We start from the raw sequence: 23,763 nt of genomic DNA, 5'->3' as shown, positions 1-23,763 counted from the left end.
GACATTGTTTAATTCCAGTCTTCTGCAAAAATACACATCCATTCTTCATATATCTTTGATTTTCATGATCTGTAGGCTTGTCTCCCACCATCTGGCCTCCTTAATATTCACTCCAATAAAAGCTCTGTGTCACACCAAGGACTGTTCGCCTATCACCCCTCTGTTATCCGCCTTGGTGAACAAATGCCACTAATTTAAAGTTGCTATCCTTACAAACAAAACCATCCATTGCTCCAACTAACCTTCTAGGCTCAGACTTCTCTACACACTCTTCCAAACATAACAGACTTTTATAGCTACTAATCCCTTTGCAAGATGTTTGGCAGAGTTGTATCTGATGGTCTGAGCTCTGACCTACTATTCTTTAATACTGAAACTCTCCACTTATCTCCATCCTCCTGATCACACTTGCTCCTCCTGTCTTCTACGTACCCAAAGTTTTCATCTTCCTCTTTAAGACATTACTTCTTAGCTACTTCTCCCCTGAGAAATATTACCTAAAAATATTATCTACATTTCAAAATAGTTTAATTGCCTGTGAAGCACTCAGGGACATGGGAGTGCTACATTACTGTTTTGGATCACTGCTGAATTATGTGTAGGACATCCTTGTAAAGTATCCTCCTGTGAAAGAGACTCTAAAAGTAGCATAATTATAGATTTTATAAAATATTTATGACCAAGGGAATAACTAATAACTTTTTAAGGAATAAACATCACTTTGCTGGTAACTCCATTTTACAATTTCCAATAGGATCACCCAAACACCAGACTACCATCAAGCATTGATCCCTAATGGATATTGCTAATTTGCCAATATAGTCTTTGCAGGCAAAACCAAGAGCTAAGGAAGGGGACGTGAAGAAAGGCCTTTATCATGACAACACTGGATAATTTTACCTTCTCCTTGAATCTCCATAAATTGAAGGGGATAACGGTCCTTCCCAACTGTGCCTTCTGGAGGTGGACATGGACCTGATCAACAAAGGGAATGAATCTTGATCTTCTTCGTCCATCACGTTCTCAGGATCAGACTCATTGTCATTTTGATCTTCCTCTGTTCTGTCTTTCAGATCGCATCCGCCATTCTCTTGGTCCGTGAAATAACTGTTGGTTTCCATAGCTTCTTGCGAAGGACAGGAGGCTGTAAGTTGCGGGAACGTTTTTTCTTTCCCAAGGTTACCAAGTTGCATTAGGCACGTTGAACCCTTCTCTGTTCTGGTAACATCTACCGAACTGCTAGCCACTGGACAGTGAGGAAGTCGGAGTTCTCCAAAGGACGTTGATCCTTGCAGAGATGGTTCCAAGGAGGGAATATCCTCTGTGCTGCTGGTGGCATCTGTCGCAGAGTCATCATAATCCAGGAAGGCATCATCCTGCAGGAAAAATTATCAGAAGAAACAGGTTGGAATTTAAGACAATCTCTACGCCGGATGATTGTGAGTTCATGTCTCGCTCAATGTCTCTCATTGTCTGTAAGAACAGTGGAAACTAAATCAGATGGAAAACATTGGAAACACTCAGCAGGGCAAGTTTCTCGTCTATGAGGTGAAACATTAACCCCATCTTTCTTTGCATAGGTGCCACCTGACCTGCTGAGTGTTTGAGGCATTTCCAGTATCTCCAGCCCTGGAGTTCTATCATTTTCATTTTTCCCTTCAGAAAGGAAATAGGAGACAGAATAATTCAGAGGGAGGTGGGAGGTGGATTGCTTTGGCAGGACTTGACGTAGACCCAGTGGCCCCCTCACGTGCAGTGACAGTGCTATGATTCCGTCTCTAATTCTTTCATTTCAGGATTTGAGCTCTTAACTCAGGCTGACACACTGTAACATCGTGGGAGTGAATCTTCGCAAGAGATGCTGTCAGCCCCAGGTGGGCCAAATACTGGGGTAAAATTCAGCTCCAGTCTGCTCAGGGCATACTGCAGAATAGGCCAGTTGGGCCTGATCCAACACAGTTCACCATCCTGGCCTGGAAATATGTGAAGTTCAGGTAAATCAAAATAATAAAGAAAAAGAGCAAATGCTGAATGACTTCTAAAAGAAATAAACAACACACCCCTGGAAGGATTTCCGATATTTTAGAAGGAATATTCACTGCCAATTTTGACCTGTCAAAAGTTCAACAGAGCAAAACACCCAGCAAAAAGTTCCCCGAGTTCATAGCTTTCAACTGACCCCTTCAAAGTTCAAAGCAAATTTATTATCAAAGTATATATACATCGCCGTATACTATCATGAGATTCATTTTCTTGTAGGCATCTCAATAAATCCATTGAATAATAACCATAACAGAATCAATGAAAGACTGCACCAATCTGGGCGTTCAACTGCTGTGCAAATACAAAAAGAAGTAAGAATAAGGAATGAATAAATAAGCAAACAATAAATATCAAGAACATGAGGTGAAGAGTCCGAGTACCTAGTGAGTCCATCTCAATGATGGGGCAAGTGAAGTTGAGTGAAACTAAATTCACTTTTTGCATCTGTGTTGTTAGGGAAGGTTGGGAGGTTTAAATTTAATAAATCAAGGGGGTCGGTCCTTTACATCATAGGTCAAGATAATGCCAACCTTAGAATCAAAACTCAGTCTGGATCAACAATTGTTTCTGTTCTCCTTGATCTAAAATAATACTTGGATATATTGAGCAAAGGAAAGTCTGCAAGTCCTTTTGAGGATGAATTGTCCTTAGAATCGCAATGACTGTTGTAACGTGACAGGTATTTACACCTGCAGTACACTTCGGCATTAAACTCTTTTCCAATGAGGCAGAAATGTTGGCCAAGATACTGGGAGAGCCACTGAAATTTTAAAAAAGGGTTCCTAATGGTTTTTTCCCCCCTCTTTTTCGTAGTTAGAGGGTTTTTTTTCTTAGTTAGAGGGGGTTCTTTTTTTTTCCTTCTTTCCCTTATATATAATTTTTTTTCATTTTTATATATTACGATCAGTTTTTATTTTCTTCGGCTTTATTAATTGTATATATATTAAATTGTTGAAGTTTTGTATCATCCTATAGCTGTAGAAGATTATGTACCAATAAAAAGATTCTAAAAATGAAAAGTGAAAAAAAGGAGAGCATTTGGGTCATCATATTAATACTGGCACTTCTATACTAAATAATCCAAAAGTTAATTCCCAGTTGGTAATACTAAATACAGTATTCCTTTTCTAAGATCCAGTTGCATTAGCTTCAACGGAACAGAATTTTGAAAGCACTGCCATTCAATCATTCCATTATCGATAGGAATGGGGATAAATTTTTAGGCCAACGTGGCTGTGCAGAGGGTCTCACCGTTCAACAAGTAACGCAGCTTCTGTGGAAAGAGAAACAGGCTTAATCCTTCAGGTCAAGGGCCCTTAGTCTGAACTGGGGGAAGTGATAAAACAAGTCAGTTTTAAATTGCAGGGAGGTGGAATGGGGAGGAGTGGGGAGGAGATGGGGATAGACAGCACAAAGGGAACATTTCTGATAAGGTGAAGCTAGCTGGGGCTGCCATGGAGTTGCCTCAGAATCAGAACCAGGTTTAATATCACCGACATGTCATGAAATCTGTTGCTTTGCAGCACCAGTACAGTGCAATAGATAACAAACTATAAATTACTATATGATATATATGAATAAAAATTAAATATGTAGTGCAAAAACAGAGCAAAAATAGAGAGGTAGCATTCATGGGTTGGTTTATTGTTCATTCAGAAATCACATGGCGGAGGAGAAGAAGCTATTCCTAAAACGTTAAGTGTGTGTCTTCAGGCTTCTCTATGATGGTGGTACTGAGAAAAGGACATGTCCTGGGTGATGAGGGTCCTTAATGATGGATGCTGCCTTTCCGAGGCATCACCTTTTCAAGATGTTCTCAATGCTGGGGAGGTTAGTGTCCACGATGGAGGGGGCTGAGTTGGCTCTGCAGCTTTTTTCCAATCCCGTGCAGTGGCCCCTCCATACCAGACTAGTGATGCAACTAGTCAGTCTGGTATGTAGAGTGAAGGGGGTTAAAGAGGGAGTGAAGACCAATAAGGGACATGTAAAAGCTGTTAACGGCAGGTCAGGATTGCTTCGGAGTCCTGAAACTGAAGGGGAATACTGGAAATGCCCAGCAGATCAGACAGTGTCGGTTGGGAGAGAAAAACTGAGATTTAAAATTGTGCCCTCTGGTTCCTTATTGTCCAATTGTTAAAGAGCTGGGTTAGAGATGGGCTGGTAGGGTGGTGGGGTGGCGGGGTGACGGGGTGATTCGGTGGTAGGATGGTGGGGTAATTGGAGTGATAGGGTGATGGGGTGGTGGGTGACGGGGTGATTGGGGTGATGGGGTGGTGGATGATGGGGTGACAGGGTGATGGGTTACGAGATTAACATTTTGATGAACAAAATGGAAGGTACATTGTGATTTGAACTAATGGACAAACTGCTTTTCCTTCCCCCAAATTACCTCAATATTTGAATGTTACACAATTTAATCCCTTGTTTAACATATGTAGCCCATTTGTAATGTGTCAGAAAAAGAATGTCTGCATTTAATTTGTTGTCAGTCTTGTGCTGAATCTCAGTACTGAAAGATGATGGAATCCATCCTTGGTGCGAGGAAGACTTTCCTTTAATTTTTTAAAGAATTTACATTAAAATGAATATATAAATAAATTTCGCTTGTTGAAAAAGGCCTTTTTGTGCAGATTTTTTTTTGGAAACATCTGGAAGCAACATAAAAAAAACCCCACTGCAGATCTGTTCCTGTTCTGGCACCGATCCCAGGCTGGGTTGGGGCTGTGTTTCTGAACGCACCGTGTGTTTTGGCAGCTCCTGCAGTATTTTCTTTTCCATAACATCCCTCCACAGCAAACGTGGATGGTTCCTTGGACACCAGCCCAGGTACTACAACATCAGGCTGAGCTGCACTCCACACCCACATTTGTTGGAGACCTAAACCCTCCAATGGGGAGGAAAGCTTGTGTTTTGAGGACAGGAGGAGGTTGTTCTGGGCCTTAAGCATGAGCCAGCATTCAGTTAAATCAAGTTTGATCTATATTCCCATTCAATTCTCTTAAGCTGAAACTGTGCTATTCTGGACTTGTCAGAGAAAATAGCTCCTACCCTCAAACCTACCAACTGTTTAATCAACTTAAACTCATCTGTAATTATCTGTCAAGCTGTGACTCAATTGGGAGCTATTTCCCCTCTCTTTAGATTCCTATTCCAGGAACCTGCATATGAACATCTGGACAGTGTGAGGTAGGACTGCACTAATGGAAGTACCGTATTCAAATGAGGCTTTAAAAGCAGGAACCCCAGCAGACTCCTGATGAATCTTCAAAGAAGAGTTTTCCCTAGTGCCCTTGTCCCGCATCAGCATCATCCAAACAGATTATATAGTTCTCAGCACTGCTGTTCATGGGAGCCCGTTGTGTACATATCGACTACCGCAATCCGTCCATTGCAACAGAAATAATCCTTCAATAGTATTATGTTGGATGAAAGGACACACAAAATGCCAGAGGGTCAAGCAGAATCTATGGTGGGTCTACTGCTAAGCTGAGGCCAGACCTGGACCACCATGGTGGTCTCCAACCTGGCAGCATGAACGTTGATCTCTCCAACTGTGGTAACCACTGCCCTCTGTTCCGCCCTTTGTTTTCCCTTATCCCATCAGCTCCCTCCTCTTTCTCCTGCCCCACCTTCCATTACCCACACATTCCTCCCACCGGTTCCCCTCTCCATCCCCTTCCCTTAGAAGAAAGGTTCACAGGACTTTCCTATCAGATTCCAATGTCTTCAACCCTCTATCACTTCCACCTATCACCTCTGAGCTTCTTATTTCATTCTACTCTCCCTCTCATGACTATCTTCCCCCTCTCATCTGGATCCACCTATCACCTGCTAGCTCTCACTCCATCTCCTATTAACTCCCCCCCTTCCTTTTACACTGGCTATCCTCTCTCTTTCTTTACAAATTATTGTCACGAGACACTGACCATCCATTTCCTTCCATAGCTTCCACTTTACCCTATGAGCTCCCCCCGCATCTTGCGTGTCGCTCCAGATTTCCAGCATTTGCAGTCTCTCTTGTGCCTGCACATTGGCTGATAAAACACAAACGGATAAAACGGATATCTTGAACACAAGAGATTCTGCACAGCTGAAAATCTTGTGCAACAAACACAAATATGCTGGAGGAACTCAGCAAATCAGTCAGCATCAATGGAGGAGGATATACAGACAAATATTCAGGCCGAGACCTGGCAGTCCCGGTGAAGGGTCTCAGCCCAAAATACTGGCTATTTCTTCCCCTCCATAGATGCTGCTTGTCTTGCTGAGTTTCTCCAGCATATTGAGTGTGTGGCTTGGGATATCTTGAGACTGTGAAAGGTATAGTGGAACTAACAGCTTTCACTTAAGATATAGAAGCAGAATTAGGCTACTTAATCATCTCCTGCCTTCCCCCCATATCCCACCACGCCCTGATCAATTAAGAATCTATCAACCTTTGCCTTAAATATACAAAAACACTAGGCCTCCACAGTTGCCTGTGGCAATGAATTCCACAGATTCACCACTTTCTGGCTAAAGAAATTTCTCCTCATCTCCGTTCTAAAAGGACTCAGCTCTATTTTGAGGCTGCATCCTCTGGTTTTGGACTCTCCCACCATAGGAAACATCCTCCCCACATACACTCTATTATGCCCTTTCATCATTCAATAGGTTTCAATGAGGTCATCCGTCATTCTTCTGAATTCTAGTGATCAAACGCTCTTCATATGACAAGCTGTTCAATCCTGGAATTATCTTCATGAACCTCCTGTGAAGCCTCTCCAGTTTCAGCACATCTTTTCTAAGACGAGGGGCCCAAAGGATGACCTTGATTATCAACCACCCTGGCTCGCTCTCGCTAAATGGAAGTGGTCCGCCACTAGAGCAGTTGCCAGCTAAGCTACTTGCCTTGTCCTCTGCCATCCTGTTGAAGTACATCTCCTCCACCTCACTGACTGAGCTCGACCGTGCTTCCACGTTCACACAGGCTGGGGGCGAGCTCTCCGGAACCCGGGGAAACGTGTGTGGACACTGCTTGCATTCTGTGGAATGGGAGCACAACAAAAGGTTAGTGAAGCAAGTGAAATACTTGTATTTCCAGGAGACTGACAGAATTTACTTACACAAAGTTTAGCAGTTACCTGGAAATGGAAGGAATGTAGAAGCAATCTCTATCGCAGCTCTCAAGAGGAGAATGGAGAAATGAGGGCAGGTTTGTACAGTGTTCAGGGTAAATGATTGGGAACGGGATCAATTGCACACCAAGTGTGTCGAGAGGGTTCCTACTGTGACGTTGTGGCTTTACACCTCAAAGCAAAACCCAAGAAGTATCAAAATAACTCGCAAGGGGAACTGCTCCTGGGAACACATTTCAGAAACTGTGGTGAACTACATATACTTGTCTGGACTGCTCCTGTGGCTCCTCCCACAGACCCCTGTATAAAGGCGATTGAGGCCTGAGCCCGGCCTCATTCTCCAGGATGTAGTGTTGTTCATTCTTCCAGTCAATAAAAGCCGATATCTCGCTTCTCACGTCTCAGAGTGAGTTATTGATGGTGCATCAGAAACAGAATCAGGTTTAATATCATTGGCATATGTCATGAGATTTGTTGTTAAGTGGCACCAGTACAGTGCAATACATGATAATTAAAACTGCAAATTGTGTTAAATGAAATAAATAGTGCATAAAGAGAAAAAAAAAAGTTGTGAGGTAGTTTTCTTGGGTTCAATATCCATTCAGAAAACTTTAGGCAGGGGGGTAGAAGCTGTTCCTGAATCATTGAGTGTTGAATTGAGGTCCCTGATGGTAGCAATAGAAGTGGGCCTGTCCTGGTTTTTGTCCAGGATTTCCCTGTATTTTGCTGCATTCATTTTATCCTCTACCTTCACAAGCCTTCCAGGGCCTACTGCAGTGAAGTATCCCCACAGCATGATGCAATCACCACCATGCTTCACGGTAGGGATGGTGTGTTTTTGATGATGTGTGGTGTTTGGCCAAACATAGTGTTTAGTCTAATGGCCAAAAAGTTCAATTTTTGTTTCATCAGACCATGGAACCTTCCTTCCAGCTGACTTCAATATCTCCCACATGCCTTCTGGCAAACTCTAGCCAAGATTTCATGTGAGTTTTTTTTCCAACAGTGGCTTTCTCTTCACCACTCTCCCATAAAGCTGCAACTGGTGAAGCTCCTGAGCAACAGCTGTTGTATGCGCAGTCTCTCCCATCTCAGCCACTGAAGCTTTCAACTCCTCCAGAGCTGTCATGGGTCTCTCGGTGGCTTATCTCACTAGTCCCCTTCTTGCATGGTCACTCAGATTTTGAGGATGGCCTGCTCTAGGCAGATCTACTGCTGTGCCATATTCTTTCCATTTCTTGATGATTGACTTAACTGTACTCCAAGGGATATTCAGTGACTTGGAAATGTTCTTGTATCCATCTCCTGACTTGTGCTTTTCAATAACATTTTTGCAGAATTGTTTGGAGTGTTTTTTTGTCTTCATGGTGTAGTTTTTGCCAGGATACTGACTCACCAGCAGTTGGACCTTCCAGATACAGGTGTATTTTCACTACAATCAGTTGAAACACTTTGACCGCACACAGGCCTCCAAAAACAGATCTCCATTTAACTAGATATGTGACTTCTAAAACCAATGGCTACACCAGTGATAATTTGATGTGTCATATTGAAGGGGGTGAGTACATGTGCATCAATTAATTTCGATCATTTTGTAGAGATCTGTTTTCACTTTGACATGGAAAAGAATTTTTCTGTTGATCAGTGTGATGCACCATCAGTAACTCACTCTGAGACGTAAGAAGCGAGGTATCGGCTTTTATTGACTGGAAGAATGAACACTACATCCTGGAGAATGAGGCCGGGCATCAGGCCTCAATCGCCTTTATACAGGGGTCTGTGGGAGGAGCCACAGGAGCAGTCAGCAGGGGTCTGTGGGAGGAGCCACAGAAGCAGTCCAGACAGGTATATGTAGTTCACCACACAGTGTCAAAAAAGCCAAATTAAATCCACTGTAATTTAACGTTGTAAAACCATAAAACATGAAAACTTCAAAGGAGGGTGAATAGGTACTATACTGTACTTCAGGATCACTACTGCCTTTAAGGGAAGAGAACCTATTGTACTTAGCAGTGTGGCCTGCACGTGAGTCTCGACCCACCAATGAGGTTAATCCTTACTGTCCACAACAATAGCCTAGTAACCATCCCATTTCAAAGCTGGTTTAAAGATGGGCATCAAATTCTGATATTACCAGCAATGCCTATGCCATCTGAATGAATAACAAATACCTCACTGCCTGCTGCCAGTCTCTAAGAGTGAGGTCAATGTGTTTTTCTCCCCAGAGACAGAAGCCAGTCCATCGATTTCTTTATATGTACAAAGGGATTAGTGCATCATAGCTCAGATGCTGCACTTTGAAGACATGAATATGAGAAAAAGGATAAAGACATTGTATGTTAACCTCAGCCAGTTAAGACTGATGACTTTCGGTTATCATTACCCCTCCAACACATTAAACATCATCATTAACTAACCAGGAACTTGACACCATGACCTTAAAGTGACAGCCTGTTTTAAGCACAGTTGTTCCTGAGTTTCAGAAAGAGAACTTGCCAAGAAGCTGTCTGACTTCCCTAAAGGCATCACGAGTGAATCTGCAGATGCTGGAAATAAATAAAAACACAAAATGCTGGTAGAACTCAGCAGGCCAGACAGCATCTATGGGAGGAGGTAGTGACAACGTTTTGGGCTCGGCCGAAAAGTCGTCACTACCTCCTCCCATAGATGCTGTCTGGCCTGCTGAGTTCTGCCAGCATTTTGTGTTCTTCCCTAAAGGCATGCTGGCCAGTCCATTCACACCAGCTGCTTCATAGGCTGGGAAATTCAACCGGCCCAAAGCATCATGTGCTACCGAATCTGCACATACTTTTCCTTCCTCTGCCTCATCTCAGGGATGAGAACAATTTCCTTGTTTTTAAAGCACTAACCTCACTTTTTCATTAGAAACCAGCTTGCATCCTGTGATAGATGTAACGGCAATGAGGCAAAGATCAGATGATCTGTTTGTCATTTTGACTGAAGGAAGTAGACACCTGGGAGAACCCCACAGCTCCTCCTTGAAATAGTGCCGCAGGCAATTTTCACATCTGCCCAAATATGTAGGCAAGGCCGCAGATTTAATGTCTCAGCCCAATGGTGCAATGCTGAAATCACTAAGGCCCTCAGTAGTGCAGCCATTGCACCAGCATAGGTTTATATGCTCAAGTGAAAGGATGGGCCAGTAACCTTTTGACTCAATCAAAAATTGAGACAACAATCCCACCGCCTGAGATACCACTCAATGCAATTGGTTAAGGGATAGTACTAATGTGACAACAGCATCCATATTGGAGGTCCTTGAAACACTTTTATAAAGTACTCCATGAAAGCTACAACTTAATTTGATCATTATCTCTGTTTCCCTTTGAAAGGGAAAGTTGAGAAATCTGTCCTGGAAGGTCTGTCCTGTCCTGGATTTTTTTTTAGACGTTTTAGCTTTTTTAGGTTTGTAGGGATGATTTTGGGGAAAGAGAGCAGAGTTAGGGATCAAGTTAGGTTTAGGGACAGGGACGTGGGGGAATGAGAGACCAGGCCAGGGTTTAGGCCTCCAATCCATGTTTGAAAGACTTGTGATGTGAACATGGAGTCCATGGTCAGAAGTTGTGTTAGAGGAGAGTTACCAGTGTGGAGGAGAGTTGGTGGCCACCCCGCCCCCCCCCCCCCCACCTCCACAACCCCAGGTCAACAAGTCATCGTCAGGGCCGGAGTTTCATATTGGCTGGAAGCATGAGGGCCAGTGACCTCCCTACGTATGCAAGTCAGCAAGACCAGAGTTTGAGGCCTAGTGTTTGGGTTTCATCTTCAGTGAGTCCAGATTTCGAGGCTTGGAGTTCAGAATCCTCATCCATCATCATCAGCGAGAACTGGTGTCGATATCGAAGATCGAAACCCAAAGGAAGCTCAGGTGTTGAGGCGCAGTGGCCAGAGCCCTGAATCTGGGAATTTCTGCGAGTCCACCGGAGGCTGAAGACCTTCAGCAGGTACAGTAAGCTGAGGAATGGGCTTTCTCTGTTCTTCTGTCGCTTGTTGTACTCTGCCAAGCACGGTGGGCATGTTGCCTCGCCACGAAATCTGTGGCAACACATGTGGGCTGCCCCCCCCCCCCCCCCCAGCACTTCCTTCAGCATGCTGGCTGTTAATGTAAATGATGCATTTCACTGTAAATGATAAGTAAACCTGAATCTAAACAGGACGTAGAAATTGAGCAGATACACTCAGTTACATTCCTAACACCTGAGTTACTGAGTGCATCTCTACTGTCATTAACCCAGCCCCTTCCCACTGTCACTGAGTTATCACAATCCCAGTGCATCTCAACCTTTGTTAATACAACTTTCCTCATGGTAACCCCCTCCCTCAGTGGCCTGTATCTCTGACGGTGGTGTACTGATTTTAACTGAAACTCCCTCACAATATCACTCAGTTACTACATTCCTCAGCAGCCTGAGACAGCATCTCATATTTCCACCGAATAGTGTCCCTCCCTCAGCACTCTGTGTCAATGACTTCAACAGCAATGATTTTAACTAAAACTCTCACAGACTGTCACCCCCACCCGGACACTCTTAACCAGTTTACCTTAATTCAACTGCAGTTATCTCATACTCTTTTTTTAATGTAAAAGACAGATTTTGGCCCATTGAGTGTGCACTGAAATCCTGTCAGTCCTGCAAGTTATTCAGCGTCACTTCCCCCTTTACTGGTGCCACTCCAGCTCTCTCCATCGCTCTCATTGCCCAAGCTTCTTTAGTTGCTTTCCTCTGATCAGCTCCCTCACAGTGCCCAGCTGCCTTACTTTACTGACAGTGTCACAATCTTTGTTGTTGTTCCTTTTTTGTGCCGTCTGGCGCATTTTTGTCTGTTTTTTTTTAGGGTCACCAGCTGAGTCACCAGCGCAACACTCATTCCTGGAAGTGTGCAAGGAGCCAGCCGGATTCGAACTCAGGACCATTCGACTCGAAGGCCGCTGCTGATGCCACTGCACCACCGGCCATCATAATCTTTAGATCCACCTTGAAGGCCTCTACAACTCATGCTCACAGTATTATTTCTTTACTTTTTATTATTTACATGAATTACCTTCTTTTGTGCATTGTTTTTTGTCAATTATTCCATATGAATAGCTTTTTATAAATTCTATTATATTTCTTTATGTTCTGTAAATGTCTGCAAGAAAATGAATCTCAAAGCAGTACATGGAGATAGAGAGCACTGTGCAAAAGTCTTAGACACATATATGTAACTAGGCTGCCTAGGACTTTTGGAAAGTGCTGTAGTAATTTTATGTATTGCTGCCACAAAAAACCCCACAAATTTCATGAAACATGTTGATTGATGATAAACCTGATTCTGAATTGGGTCTCTGTTGTGGACTGACAGTGGGAAGGGGGCAGGGAGAGGGGATTCATGGTTGGAAAAAGGGGAAGGGAGAGGGGAGGGAACGGGAAGCACCAGAGACATTCTGTAATGATCAATAAACCAATTTCCTGAAATCAAATGACCCTGCCTGGTGTCTCAGGGCTGGGTGTGTCTGCACCCGTGCCAACCCACACCTCTGGCACTCCTTCTCTGCCACCTGTCCCACACCCCTCCCATGGCACTCCACCCTTGCCATTCCCAGCACCCTTTGCTCCCGTCAGATTTGCAATCTCACTCTCTGCTCCACGTTTACAGATACAGTACTGTACAAAAGTCTTGGGCACCCTAGATAGATAGATAGATAGATAGATATGTCCTAGACTTTTGCACAGTAGTGTATATATGTTCTTTGATAACAAATTTACTTTGACTTTGACTTATGTTTATCCAGAACCATCATGTCACCCAATAGCTCTTCACCCTCACGTCCTGTTGACTGTACCACTACCGACGCTTATGCACGTCCTTTACATATGACTCAAAAATCCTTCTCCCCCAGCAGCCTGCCTCACTTACTTATCTGTCTGATGACGTTAATGCTACTCCCTCACCTGCCATTCAATAGTCCTTCTCTCCCAGTACCTTTTGAGTGACTGTATCACTACAGATGCTTATCCAACTCCCACATAGTTTCACTCAGTGGCCTCTCTACCTTTAGTTCCAATCATAAAGTACTCGCCTAGACAAGCCCTACTTTCTTTCTGCATTCTGTTAGGGTTAATGTTAGGGTTAATTCGAGACTGCCATTACAGGTCAGGAGTGGCTCACGTAATATTAGGGGACCGGAATGCGAGGGAGGGGGGGAGCGAAACTGGGGACTCCGCTACACCGAAACTACCAGTGTCACGCGATTCAGTAAACAAAAGAAACAGGTAACTCGTGAGTGTATGGCGTCAGGCCAATAAGATGGACACAAGTGCCCGATATTACCTAATATGTAGCGGGGGGTTGTGCTGGGGGGAAAAGGGATATAAATAAGAGCAGATTGTAAGGGGAAGTCGGAACGCGCCTTCTCCAGCGACTCCGTCGATTCGCTGTGTCAGTTACGAATTCTGCAATAAACCCAAGTTTTGTAATATTCAGGTGTTGGTTGTCTCTCTTCTTAAACGAACACAGGGCAGAATTTCAAGCCCAACATTTGGTGACCCCGACGTGGGGAGGGAGAGACAACACAGGCTGGCGGGTCCGACAGCAGACAACTTGCGGCCACAAGCTCGACTAAGGTCAGGAAGTGCCTGTTATATCGAAGACTTCCACTAGATAGTTAAATCACTGAGTTAGATCTTGTCTGCTGACGGATCCTCACCAACCCCAAATTACCCTGGGAGAGATCATTCCCGGTGCAGAATCGTGACTGGTAAGTACTAACTCTTATCTGTTTTTAGGAAGATCCTCCGCCCGTGGAAAAGTCTTCTGAGTGAGGGTACCCGCCGCCCACGAAGGGCATAAAAGTCTCAGGAGTGAGGAGGAGAAGAGAAAAGTGTCGCGGTACACCGTAGTACACAGGGATACTGACGGCGCCTACCTTAGACTGGTTGTTAAGAGGAGAAATCTCCCACGCGAAGGTCAGGTTTTGAAAGGCGACCGTCCCACATTTGATCCTCTCTGTGTACTAGGGAGCCATGGAGCACTTCAATTTCGAGTTACCAAAACTCAGACATTTGTGTGTTGAGTAACAGAGTATATGAGAGTTTTTAGAAATATGGTAAAATTGATAACTGTGCGAGTTCAATAATCTAACAGTGAGCAGCCGCAGGGGTCGGACACCATCAAGGTAGGAGTGGAAGTGTTCCTCCGAGGCCCGGGGAAGCTCACCTGGAACGGAAAACGGCAGCATGGTCCATACCCTGTCACCGAGGTCTCTAACAGGGCATTAAAAGGTAAGAAGGGAGGGGGACAATAACTGGCATCATTTTCTACTGGCCAAATAAGACCTTTGGTAAGTGGGGAGCGTTCCTGGGACAGTCGGCTCTAGGACTGTCTATTTCAATTGCTATCTTTATTACGTGTGGTTGTTGTTGCGGGACTATAGATCGAGCCTTGACCAGAAAGAATGGACCTCCACCGGCGTACCAGGCACCCTTGTTCCCGGTGGAAGGGGAGGACACGGCCCTCCCGGAAAGCGGACGCGCTATGGGAGGACACAGACTGAAATGGACCATGGCAAGGGGGGGATTGTGAATTTGTTCTTGAATAAGTTTTCTGAAATGTTGCATGCTACTTGTAAAAATTGCGGATGTTTAGGGAACCCCTACCCATATTTTGTGACCCTAGGTCGGACAAATCAGGATAAGCAAATAGGGAGGACACGCCAAAGAGTGCTGGGGGACGCTCACCTCCCTGCCTGATCCCGACAGCCGCGGAAAAGCTTGTAAGGGATGTGGCCTCTGGGAGGCCAAGGGAGGGAGTGTTAGGGTTAATTCGAGACTGCCATTACAGGTCAGGAGTGGCTCACGTAATATTAGGGGACCGGAATGCGAGGGAGGGGGGGAGCGAAACTGGGGACTCCGCTACACCGAAACTACCAGTGTCACGCGATTCAGTAAACAAAAGAAACAGGTAACTCGTGAGTGTATGGCGTCGGGCCAATAAGATAGACACAAGTGCCCGATATTACCTAATATGTAGCGGGGGGTTGTGCTGGGGGGAAAAGGGATATAAATAAGAGCAGATTGTAAGGGGAAGTCGGAACGCGCCTTCTCCAGCGACTCCGTTGATTTGCTGTGCCAGTTACGAATTCTGCAATAAACCCAAGTTTTGTAATATTCTGGTGTTGGTTGTCTCTCTTCCTAAACGAACACAGGGCAGAATTTCAAGCCCAACAATTCCCACTAATTCCTCCCACATTCTATGACTTGCCTGCATACGAGGGATAAAGCTCATAAGACATAGGAGCAGAGTGAGGCCATTTAGGCCATCGCGTCTGCTCTACCATTCAATCATGGCTGATTTACTTTCCCCCTCAAACCCATTTTCCTGTCTTCTCACCGTAACCTTTGAAGCCCTTACTAATCAAGAACTTATCAATCTCCACTTTTAATATACCCAATGACTTGGCCTCCACAGCTATCTGTGGCAATGAATTCCACAGATTCACCAGCCATTGGCTGAAGAAATTCCCCCTCATCTCTGTTCTAAAGGGACACCCTTCTATTCTGAGGCTGTGTGCTCTGGTCCCAGACCCGGGGGGGGGGGGGGGGGGGGGGGCTAGAAACATTCTCTCCACATCCACTCTATCTAGACCTTTCAGTATTCAGTAGGTTTCAATGAGATACCCCACTTATGCTTCTAAACTCCAATGAGTACAGGCTCAGAGCCAACAAATGCCACATGTTAACCCTTTCATTCCTGGGATCATTCTTGTAAACCTCCTCTGGACCCTTTTCAATATCAGCACATCTTTTCTTCGACATGGGGGCCAAAAAATGGAGTTACAGTTGCCTCTTTTCAATCAAACCACCTTTCCTTTACCTGGGGAAATTTGCAAAATTAAAACTTACACATCAGCTCTCTCACTGGTCACTTCATTTAGGACCCAAGGATGAAGACCGCCAGGACTCAGAGACCTGTCAGTCAACAGTCCCAACAAATTATCCAGCACAACATCTCTAGAGATTTTCATTTTCCTGAGGAGTTCCTCCTCCCTTCCAAGTTCTGATTTACAGCTATATCTAAAATGTTTCTTGTATCATCTGCAGAGAAGACTGATGTAAAGTATCTATAACTTCCTGTAACTCTCCTTCACTCTTCCCCAATCTTGTTTTTCTCTCTCACCTTATCTCCTTACCCGCCATCGAGTCTGCTCCACTATTTCATCATGGCTAATCCAATTTTCCTCTCAGCCCCAATCTCCTGCCTTCCCCTCCATATCCCTTCATGCCCTGACCAATCAAGAACCTATCAACCTCTGCCTTTAATAAACCCAATGACTTGGGCTCCACAGCCGCCTGTGGCAACGAATTCCACAGATTCACCATCCTCTGGCTAGGGAAATTCCTCCTCATCTCCATTCCAAAAGGACGCCCCTCTATTCTGAGGCTGTGTCCTCTGGCCTTACGTTCTCCTACCATGGGAAACACCCTCTCCACACCCACTCTGTCAAGGCCTTTCGCTATTTGACAATTTTCAATGAGGTCACCCCTCATTCTTCTGAATTGTAGTGAACACAGATCCAGAGCTATCAAACCCTCTTCATATGACAAGCCATTCAATTCTGGAATCATCTATCCTCTCCTATCAGATTCTCCCTTCTCCATCCCTGTATCTCTTTCACCAATCAACTTCCCAGCTCTTCACTTCACCCCTTACCCTTCTCCCAGTTTCACCCATCACCTGCCTCCTTGTACTTCTTCCTCCCCTCCCCTCTCCTTCTTACACTGACTTCTCCTCTTTCTTTCCAGTCCTGGTGAAGGGTCCCGGCCCGAAACGTCGACTGTTTACTCTTTCCCCTAGAAGCTGTCTAGCTTGCTGACTTCCTCCAGCATTTTGTGTGTATGTGTTGCTTATGTAAAGTACCTGTTTAATTCCCATGTCATCTCCTTGTTTTCGATTATTAATTCCTGACATTAGACCTGCACTCACTTTGTAATAGAGTTACACATTTGTGCAGTACAGAGGGGGCCCTCCTGCTCAATTTGCCCATTGCCACTGTGATACCAATCTATGCACTTGCCCACATTAGGCAAACATCCCACTTTCCTTTCCTGTACAAATGCCTGTTAAATAATCTAACTGTATGCCTCCAGCACTTTCTTTGCCAGCCTGTTCCATATAACCTCCAGCCTCTGTGTGGAAAAACTTGCTGATCGGATCTCAAACAAGAGAGAATCTGCAGATGCTGGAAATCCGAGCAACACACCACACAAAATGCCGGAGGAACTCAGCAGGCCAGGCAGCATCTATGGAAAAGAGTACAGTCGACATTTCGGGCCGAGACCCTTTGGCATCAGATCTCAGACCTCTTCTTAACTCTTCTCTTTTTGTGCATCTCCCTCTCTTTTCACTCAGCCGTCTCTCTCTCTGATTCTCTATCTTATTCATTGCATGCCTGCTGATGTTCCTCCAGCTCCCTGATCGCGACCTCTCTCCCCAGGGCCCTGTTAACAGCACCTTGCTATTTGATTCTTCCAGACGTCAAGCTGAACCAATTTCTGTATTTATTATTGAAATTTGCAGATGAGCAGGAGTAAATTAATGAGGGACCAACAGACACCATGCTGACTTTGGTAAGAAGAAAATGGACAAATATTGGAATGGGACAAGAAACTTATGCAATGATTGCAGATCACCCCCCTCCCGTGCTTAGAGAATAGTAGAGCAGGCTGTGTGACCTACTCCAGTATGTTATGGACAGAAGTGCAGAAATTGAATTTATTCACTTAGATTTTTATTTAGAGATACAGCACGGTAAGAGGCCCTCCCGGCTCAGCGAGCCCGTGGTGCCCAATTACACCCAAATGACCAATTAACCTACTAACCCATACGCCTTTGGAACGCAGGAGGAAACCCACACAGTCACAGGGAGATCGTACAAACTCCTTACAGATGGCAGCAGGGAATGAACGCGGGTTACTGGAGCTGGAACTAACTGTTACACTACCACGCTGACCCAGTGATGCTGGGCTTGCAGTCAATAATCTATAGACATGCATTCAAATCAAAGCACAAGTGATACAAATTTCAAAGTCAATGAATTAGGTAGAGAATTAAAACTAATGTGGACCATGAAACCATTGAATTGTTAAGAATACATATGGATCATGACCGTCCTTCAGTGAAGGAAATCAGTCATCTATGCCTACACCGACATATACATTACGTACTCCACACCCACCAGCGGGCATGGCTCGTATCTGCCCGCTGAAGACAGACTCAGTTCAAGAACCATTAGAGATGGCTTTATAAGTACATGGATGGGAGGTGTATGGAGGGCTATGGTCCAGTCCGTGTTGATGGGGCTAGGAAAAGTAATAGTTCAGCACGGACTAGATGAGACCAAGGGCCTGTTTCTGTGCTGTAGGACTCTGACTTTGTCAGTAAGTCCATAATCTGCGTATGAGTGATATAAGAAAAGTTGAGAAAGATGGACCTGCTGAGTTCCTACAGCACTTTGTGTGTGTTGCTCATAAAGCCTGCAACAGGAGACAGGATTCAGGATGTGGATTTTAACCACTTTAAGAGCAAGGAAAGGTTAGTGAGACTGATTTTTACCACAGCATCACATTCTTCAATGTTATGAGGGTTTTACTGTGCGCAGAGCCCTTAAGGAGTCAAAATGTTACTCCTTTCAAACTTAGAATTTCTGGAAAACAACAAACTTATTGCATGTGAAAGACACTGACCAACAAACACACGGGACAGACAGCTGGCATCGTGGTTTGTAGCATGTGCGAAAGTCTGCTGGGAGGCGGGTGTGTGGGCGTGCATGTGTCTGATTGTGCATGACTCTGTGTGTGAGTCCATCTGTCTGCATCTGCATGTGTGTGTGTTTGTGTGTGAGCTCACATGATTTTGCATGTGACTTTTCATCTTTAAGCCACCCTGTCTTTTAACTCCACTGAGAGCTTCTGAAGTCCCTCCTGAGGAGCTCCAAGTGCAAACCTTCACCTGAATCCTTGCTTCATCCTCAGAATCAGGGTTATTATGATACAGACCCTTCAAAAAGTATTCAGCCCCCCCCCCCGACCTTTAGTTCACAAGAGTATTACAACCAGTGACTTTGATCAATTTAACTGAGAAATTTTCACAGAATCACTGTGCAAAAAAATAGGAGCAAGTGATTCACAAGTAAAAATTCTCAGTTAAGTTGGTCAAAATCCCTGGCTGTAATATTCATACATGTAAAGAAAGGGTTAGGGGTGAATACCTTTTCAAGGCACTGTGCATCATGAAATTTGTTATTTTGTGGTAAGCAATACGCTTGCTGTAGGGAGCAGTAGCTGAAACAAAAACAAACTGCATTTATATACCCCTTTCGACTCCTCGCCAAAGCATTTCACAAGAACAGCGTCAAACAAAATTTGATGCTCAGACAGATTGTTGACATAAAACAAATTATGCTATAAATACTCAGCAGCCAGGCTTCATCTGTAAAGTGGGAAACTGAGCTAATATTTCAGGATAATGACAGCTCATTGGAAAATATTAGTGATAAAGCCAGATTTATACTGCGGAGAAAGGTGGAGAGAACAAAAGGGGAAGGTGTGTAGGACGTGGTCAGAAGAAATTGAACAGCATCAACTAAGTAAGAGCAAACGGTGACGGCTAATGGATAAAGAAAGGGAGTCCTGGGGGTAATTTACGTAGGAAAAGAGGCGTTCCCTTTCCACAAGAATCTTCTCAAATTTTTATATAACTGCAATTACAAACTTACTTCTCCAAGTTTTGATTAAGTATCATTATTCTGTTCCTCTCTTCACAAATTGGTATTGGACCTGCTAAAGGTTCCAACATTTTCTGTGGTACTTCTAATATTTAGCACCTGCAATGTTTTGATCTTAGTTTGGAGGTGCTCTAAGTAGGGCAGACGCATGAGCTGAAGGGACTGTACCCAGCGCTGAGTCTGTGACTCCCATTATCTGCTGACCATACACCCAGAACAGCAATGAGCCTGTTCTCAATCACTTTGAAGCTTGTTTCAAATTTTTCATGTGTACATGTAATGATCGAAATTACCAGAGGACAGTTCTGTGTATTAAATATTGTTGGAGCCAAGAATTTAGCTTTGAAGGTGATGCACCGAGCTGTGCAACAATAACTTTTTTTTTGCAAGCGATTGCTTCAAGCTAGCTGACAGGAAGGCTCTTCAAACCGGAGCCAACTCCAAACACAGATCACACCAGTGCGAAGATTACTGGATCAACTCCCTGGTAAACTCGGAACAGACAGTTCACCCTTCAAGCTAGGCAGCCTAGAAATTCTTACATCAAACACCACCTCATTTAAAATTTTTAAAACAACGTCTGTAAATGCCTTTTTCATTGAATTCTGCGCGAATTACTCAACATCTCCACAGAACTTTTCACTATCTCAAGACATCTCAACAAAATGTGAAGTATGTTCAGAGACCAGGCAAGAATAACAGCAGCCAGCTCACGCACTGTAAATTCCCACAAATTATGGTGTTATTGCTCATCCCCAATCAGCCTTGAGAAGGTGTGCATATCATGTCCTCTTCAAGCACGGCAGTCTAAATGAGGAAATGCACCCTCGTGCCATTCAGCAGGGGTGTCCACGACTTACCCTACTGATGAGGGCATTGGCGGGTAACTGGGAAAGAAAACTGCAGGCAGTGGTGTTCCCTTGTGTCTGAAGTCCTCATCCTTCTTGCTGGTACAGGCTGAGCGTGGGAGTTGCTGTCAGAGCAGCCTAGGCAAATAAGTCTGAGCACTTTATCGATGGCAACACACTTCAGCCGCAGTATGACTCCGATGGAAGAGGGAGGGTAATGGAAAATTCAGCGCAGTGGATAGGCGCTGGTCAAGAAGATTACTTCGTCCTGGATGATGCCAAGTCCTTTGAGTGTTATTGGAAATGCAGACATTCATTTCAGGATTTGTTTATCAAAAAAACTCGAGTTTACTGAAAATCAGAAATAATAAAAAATATACAAACTGCAGAACATTCTTCAGACACTGCACTTTTTTAAATACACAGTATTTCTGTTTCAGCATGTTTTTAAAAAAATCTATTCAATATACATAATTGATTTACTTGTTCTTTTAAATTTTATTTATTATTATTCTTTTCTCTCTGCTAGATAATATATTGCATTGAACTGCCGCTGCTAAGTGAACAAATTTCACTTCACAAGCCGGTGACATTCTGATTCTGGCATTCAACAAACTGGCAGCATCTATGCAAAGAGGAGAAGTTTCAAGTTGAAAACCCTTGACTAATTTCTTGAAACCCAAAATAGATGCTGCTTGGCCTGCTGAGTGATTTTTTTTATCATTTTTAAGTATTATTTGTTGAAGGATAAATACTGAGCTCCACTGGTGAGAACTTTCCTGCTCTACACAGAGCTAGAAGCTGTGACAGGAATTTCTGGAGTAGAAATTCCTGCCCTTCAGTATGGAAGGCGATTCCTTGTGGGATACACTCTCCCTACATTCAAAAGCACTGGCTTCAAAGAAACCGAATTTCGTAAGCATTTGCATAAATTAGATCAGGAACCTCAGGCTTGAGGACAAGATTTTCCCTTGGTGCCAACCTGAAAGGCTAGGCCAGACACTGGTTTAACATTCCTTTTAAAATACTGAACCACTACCAATGTCAACAAGTATGAACCTTTGTGGTGAACTACATATACCTGTCTGGACTGCTCCTGTGGCTCCTCCCACAGACCCCTGTATAAAGGCGATTGAGGCCTGATGCCCGGCCTCATTCTCCAGGATGTAGTGTTGTTCATTCTTCCAGTCAATAAAAGCCGATATCTCACTTCGTACGTCTCAGAGTGAGTTATTGATGGTGCATCAACCTTATGGTTACACCTTTTGGCCCTAACCAACTGAGCCAGGTTAACCTAACAGGACAACTGCACTCTGAGAGGCTGTTAAGACAAAACTGAGATAAGACAGGCAGATGCTTGTTTTTTCCCACCACTGATGTGGCCAAGCTACAAACTCAAATAATCTTTCACTTTTCTGAGGCGAAATCTTACTCAATTAATGAGCCAAAGTTTAAGAAACCAGGCAGAAATCTCCCAGAGAACCGACTCGTATTTTTGTTTGAGATGATGGTTCGCAGAGTTTTTTTTTGACAGTTTTGTGTTCAGCTAAGAAAAACAGATGGTCTCTAAAGCTCCTCTCAAAAGAAATTTTTTGATTATAAATATCTTGTGACAGGATGTGTCACAGCCAGAGATGATAACTGATAAATATCTTCCCAGTTCAAGTTGGCCCACAAGTGACAAAAGTTCTGGCTGTGTTAATCTTGGTTCTCTAAAGAAACCCCATGCATTTACAATATTCCACTGCTGGCAATCACTGCCTCCATTACTCATGGTGCAGCCTAATATTTGATATGTTCATGCTGAGTCACAGTCGTCCTGTGATTAGGCTAGGGTTAAATAGGTGGGTTGCTGGGCAGTGTGGCTCATTGGGCCAGCAGGGCCTGTTCTGTGCTGTCTCTCTAAATAAATAGAAAATAAAACCACATCTCTTGCCATGTCAGCTACCTTTCCCAGTGGTGTGTGCTCACCTCTAAGCAAAAGGTTCTGGACTCAACTTTCGCCTTGCCTATCATCAGGCAGGAGGTACAGAAGCCTGAAATCTCACACCAGTGGGCTCAAAAACAGGTCGCGTAACGCTATTAGTGTCAGCAATCCGGGTTCAATTCCCCTGCTGCCCGTACGAAATTCGTACATTCTCCCCGTGACTGTGTGGGTTTCCTCTGGGAGCTGCAGTTCCCTCACAAATTCCAAAGACGTTCAGGCTCACAGGTTAATTGGCTTCAGGGGTATAATTGGGCTGCATGGGCTCGTTGTGCCGAAAGGGTCTTTTATAGGGCCTACCTACAAATAAAAATAAATTCATATAAACAGCTACCCTCCCTTCAACCATGCAGTTCTTGAACCAGCCAGCACAACCAACCCGGATCATTACCTCAGTACAGCAACACTATGACCGCGTTGATCAACCTGCACTATAATGAATGTCGGCTTTTTTGACACTGTCTTGTTTTATTTCTTATAAACTTAATTTATGCTTATGTCTTTCTTGTGAGTGCTGCTTATCTAATATCGCAATGCTACCGTAAGGTTTTCATCGCACCTGTGCATACGGCAGTAAATTTGACTTTGACCTCTGGGACACCAGCACCCAGTCTAGGCAGATCGTCCCATGTGCAGAATCTTTCCCTATTTGCTCATGGGTCATGGCATTGCGAACAGTGTCAACATTTATCAAACATTACTAATTACCCCTGAACTGAGGAAGCAATGAAAGGTCAACTATAGTAGTCCTTCTGGAACCACAGATAGATTGGCTGAAATGGCAGATATGCGCCAATAAAGGACATTAGTGAACCAAATTATTTTCTTATATGAAAGCCCTGTAAATAATATAGTTGCCATTACTGAGGACAGCTTTCTTTTAAAGTCCAGATTTAATTTAATTCAATTTCCCCAACTACCCTGGTGGGATTTGAACCCACAGGTCAATGATGTGAAACTTTGGAAGTTGCCATACCCAAAATGGCCTGC

At 44.1% G+C, this 23,763-nt stretch overlaps 1 protein-coding gene across 5 annotated transcripts in view; it reads right to left on the bottom strand.

The window, feature by feature from the left end:
- The window catches only part of arhgef18b (rho/rac guanine nucleotide exchange factor (GEF) 18b), a 234,939-nt gene that overhangs the window by 152,606 nt on the left and 58,570 nt on the right, over positions 1 to 23,763 (bottom strand). For all 5 annotated transcript variants that reach the window (XM_073068428.1, XM_073068429.1, XM_073068425.1 and 2 more), the window contains exons 2-3: positions 6,934 to 7,067; positions 901 to 1,376 (exon numbers count right to left, since the gene is read on the bottom strand). In XM_073068428.1, the coding sequence (XP_072924529.1) occupies positions 901 to 1,376; positions 6,934 to 6,963 (506 nt within the window). In that variant the 5' untranslated portion in view covers positions 6,964 to 7,067. The remainder of the gene's footprint in view (positions 1 to 900; positions 1,377 to 6,933; positions 7,068 to 23,763) is intronic.

Source organism: Hemitrygon akajei, chromosome 16 (assembly GCF_048418815.1).
Source record: "Hemitrygon akajei chromosome 16, sHemAka1.3, whole genome shotgun sequence".
NCBI lineage: Eukaryota > Metazoa > Chordata > Chondrichthyes > Myliobatiformes > Dasyatidae > Hemitrygon > Hemitrygon akajei.
Note: the sequence above shows the minus strand (reverse complement) of the source record. Positions and strands in the feature narration are given on the sequence as shown.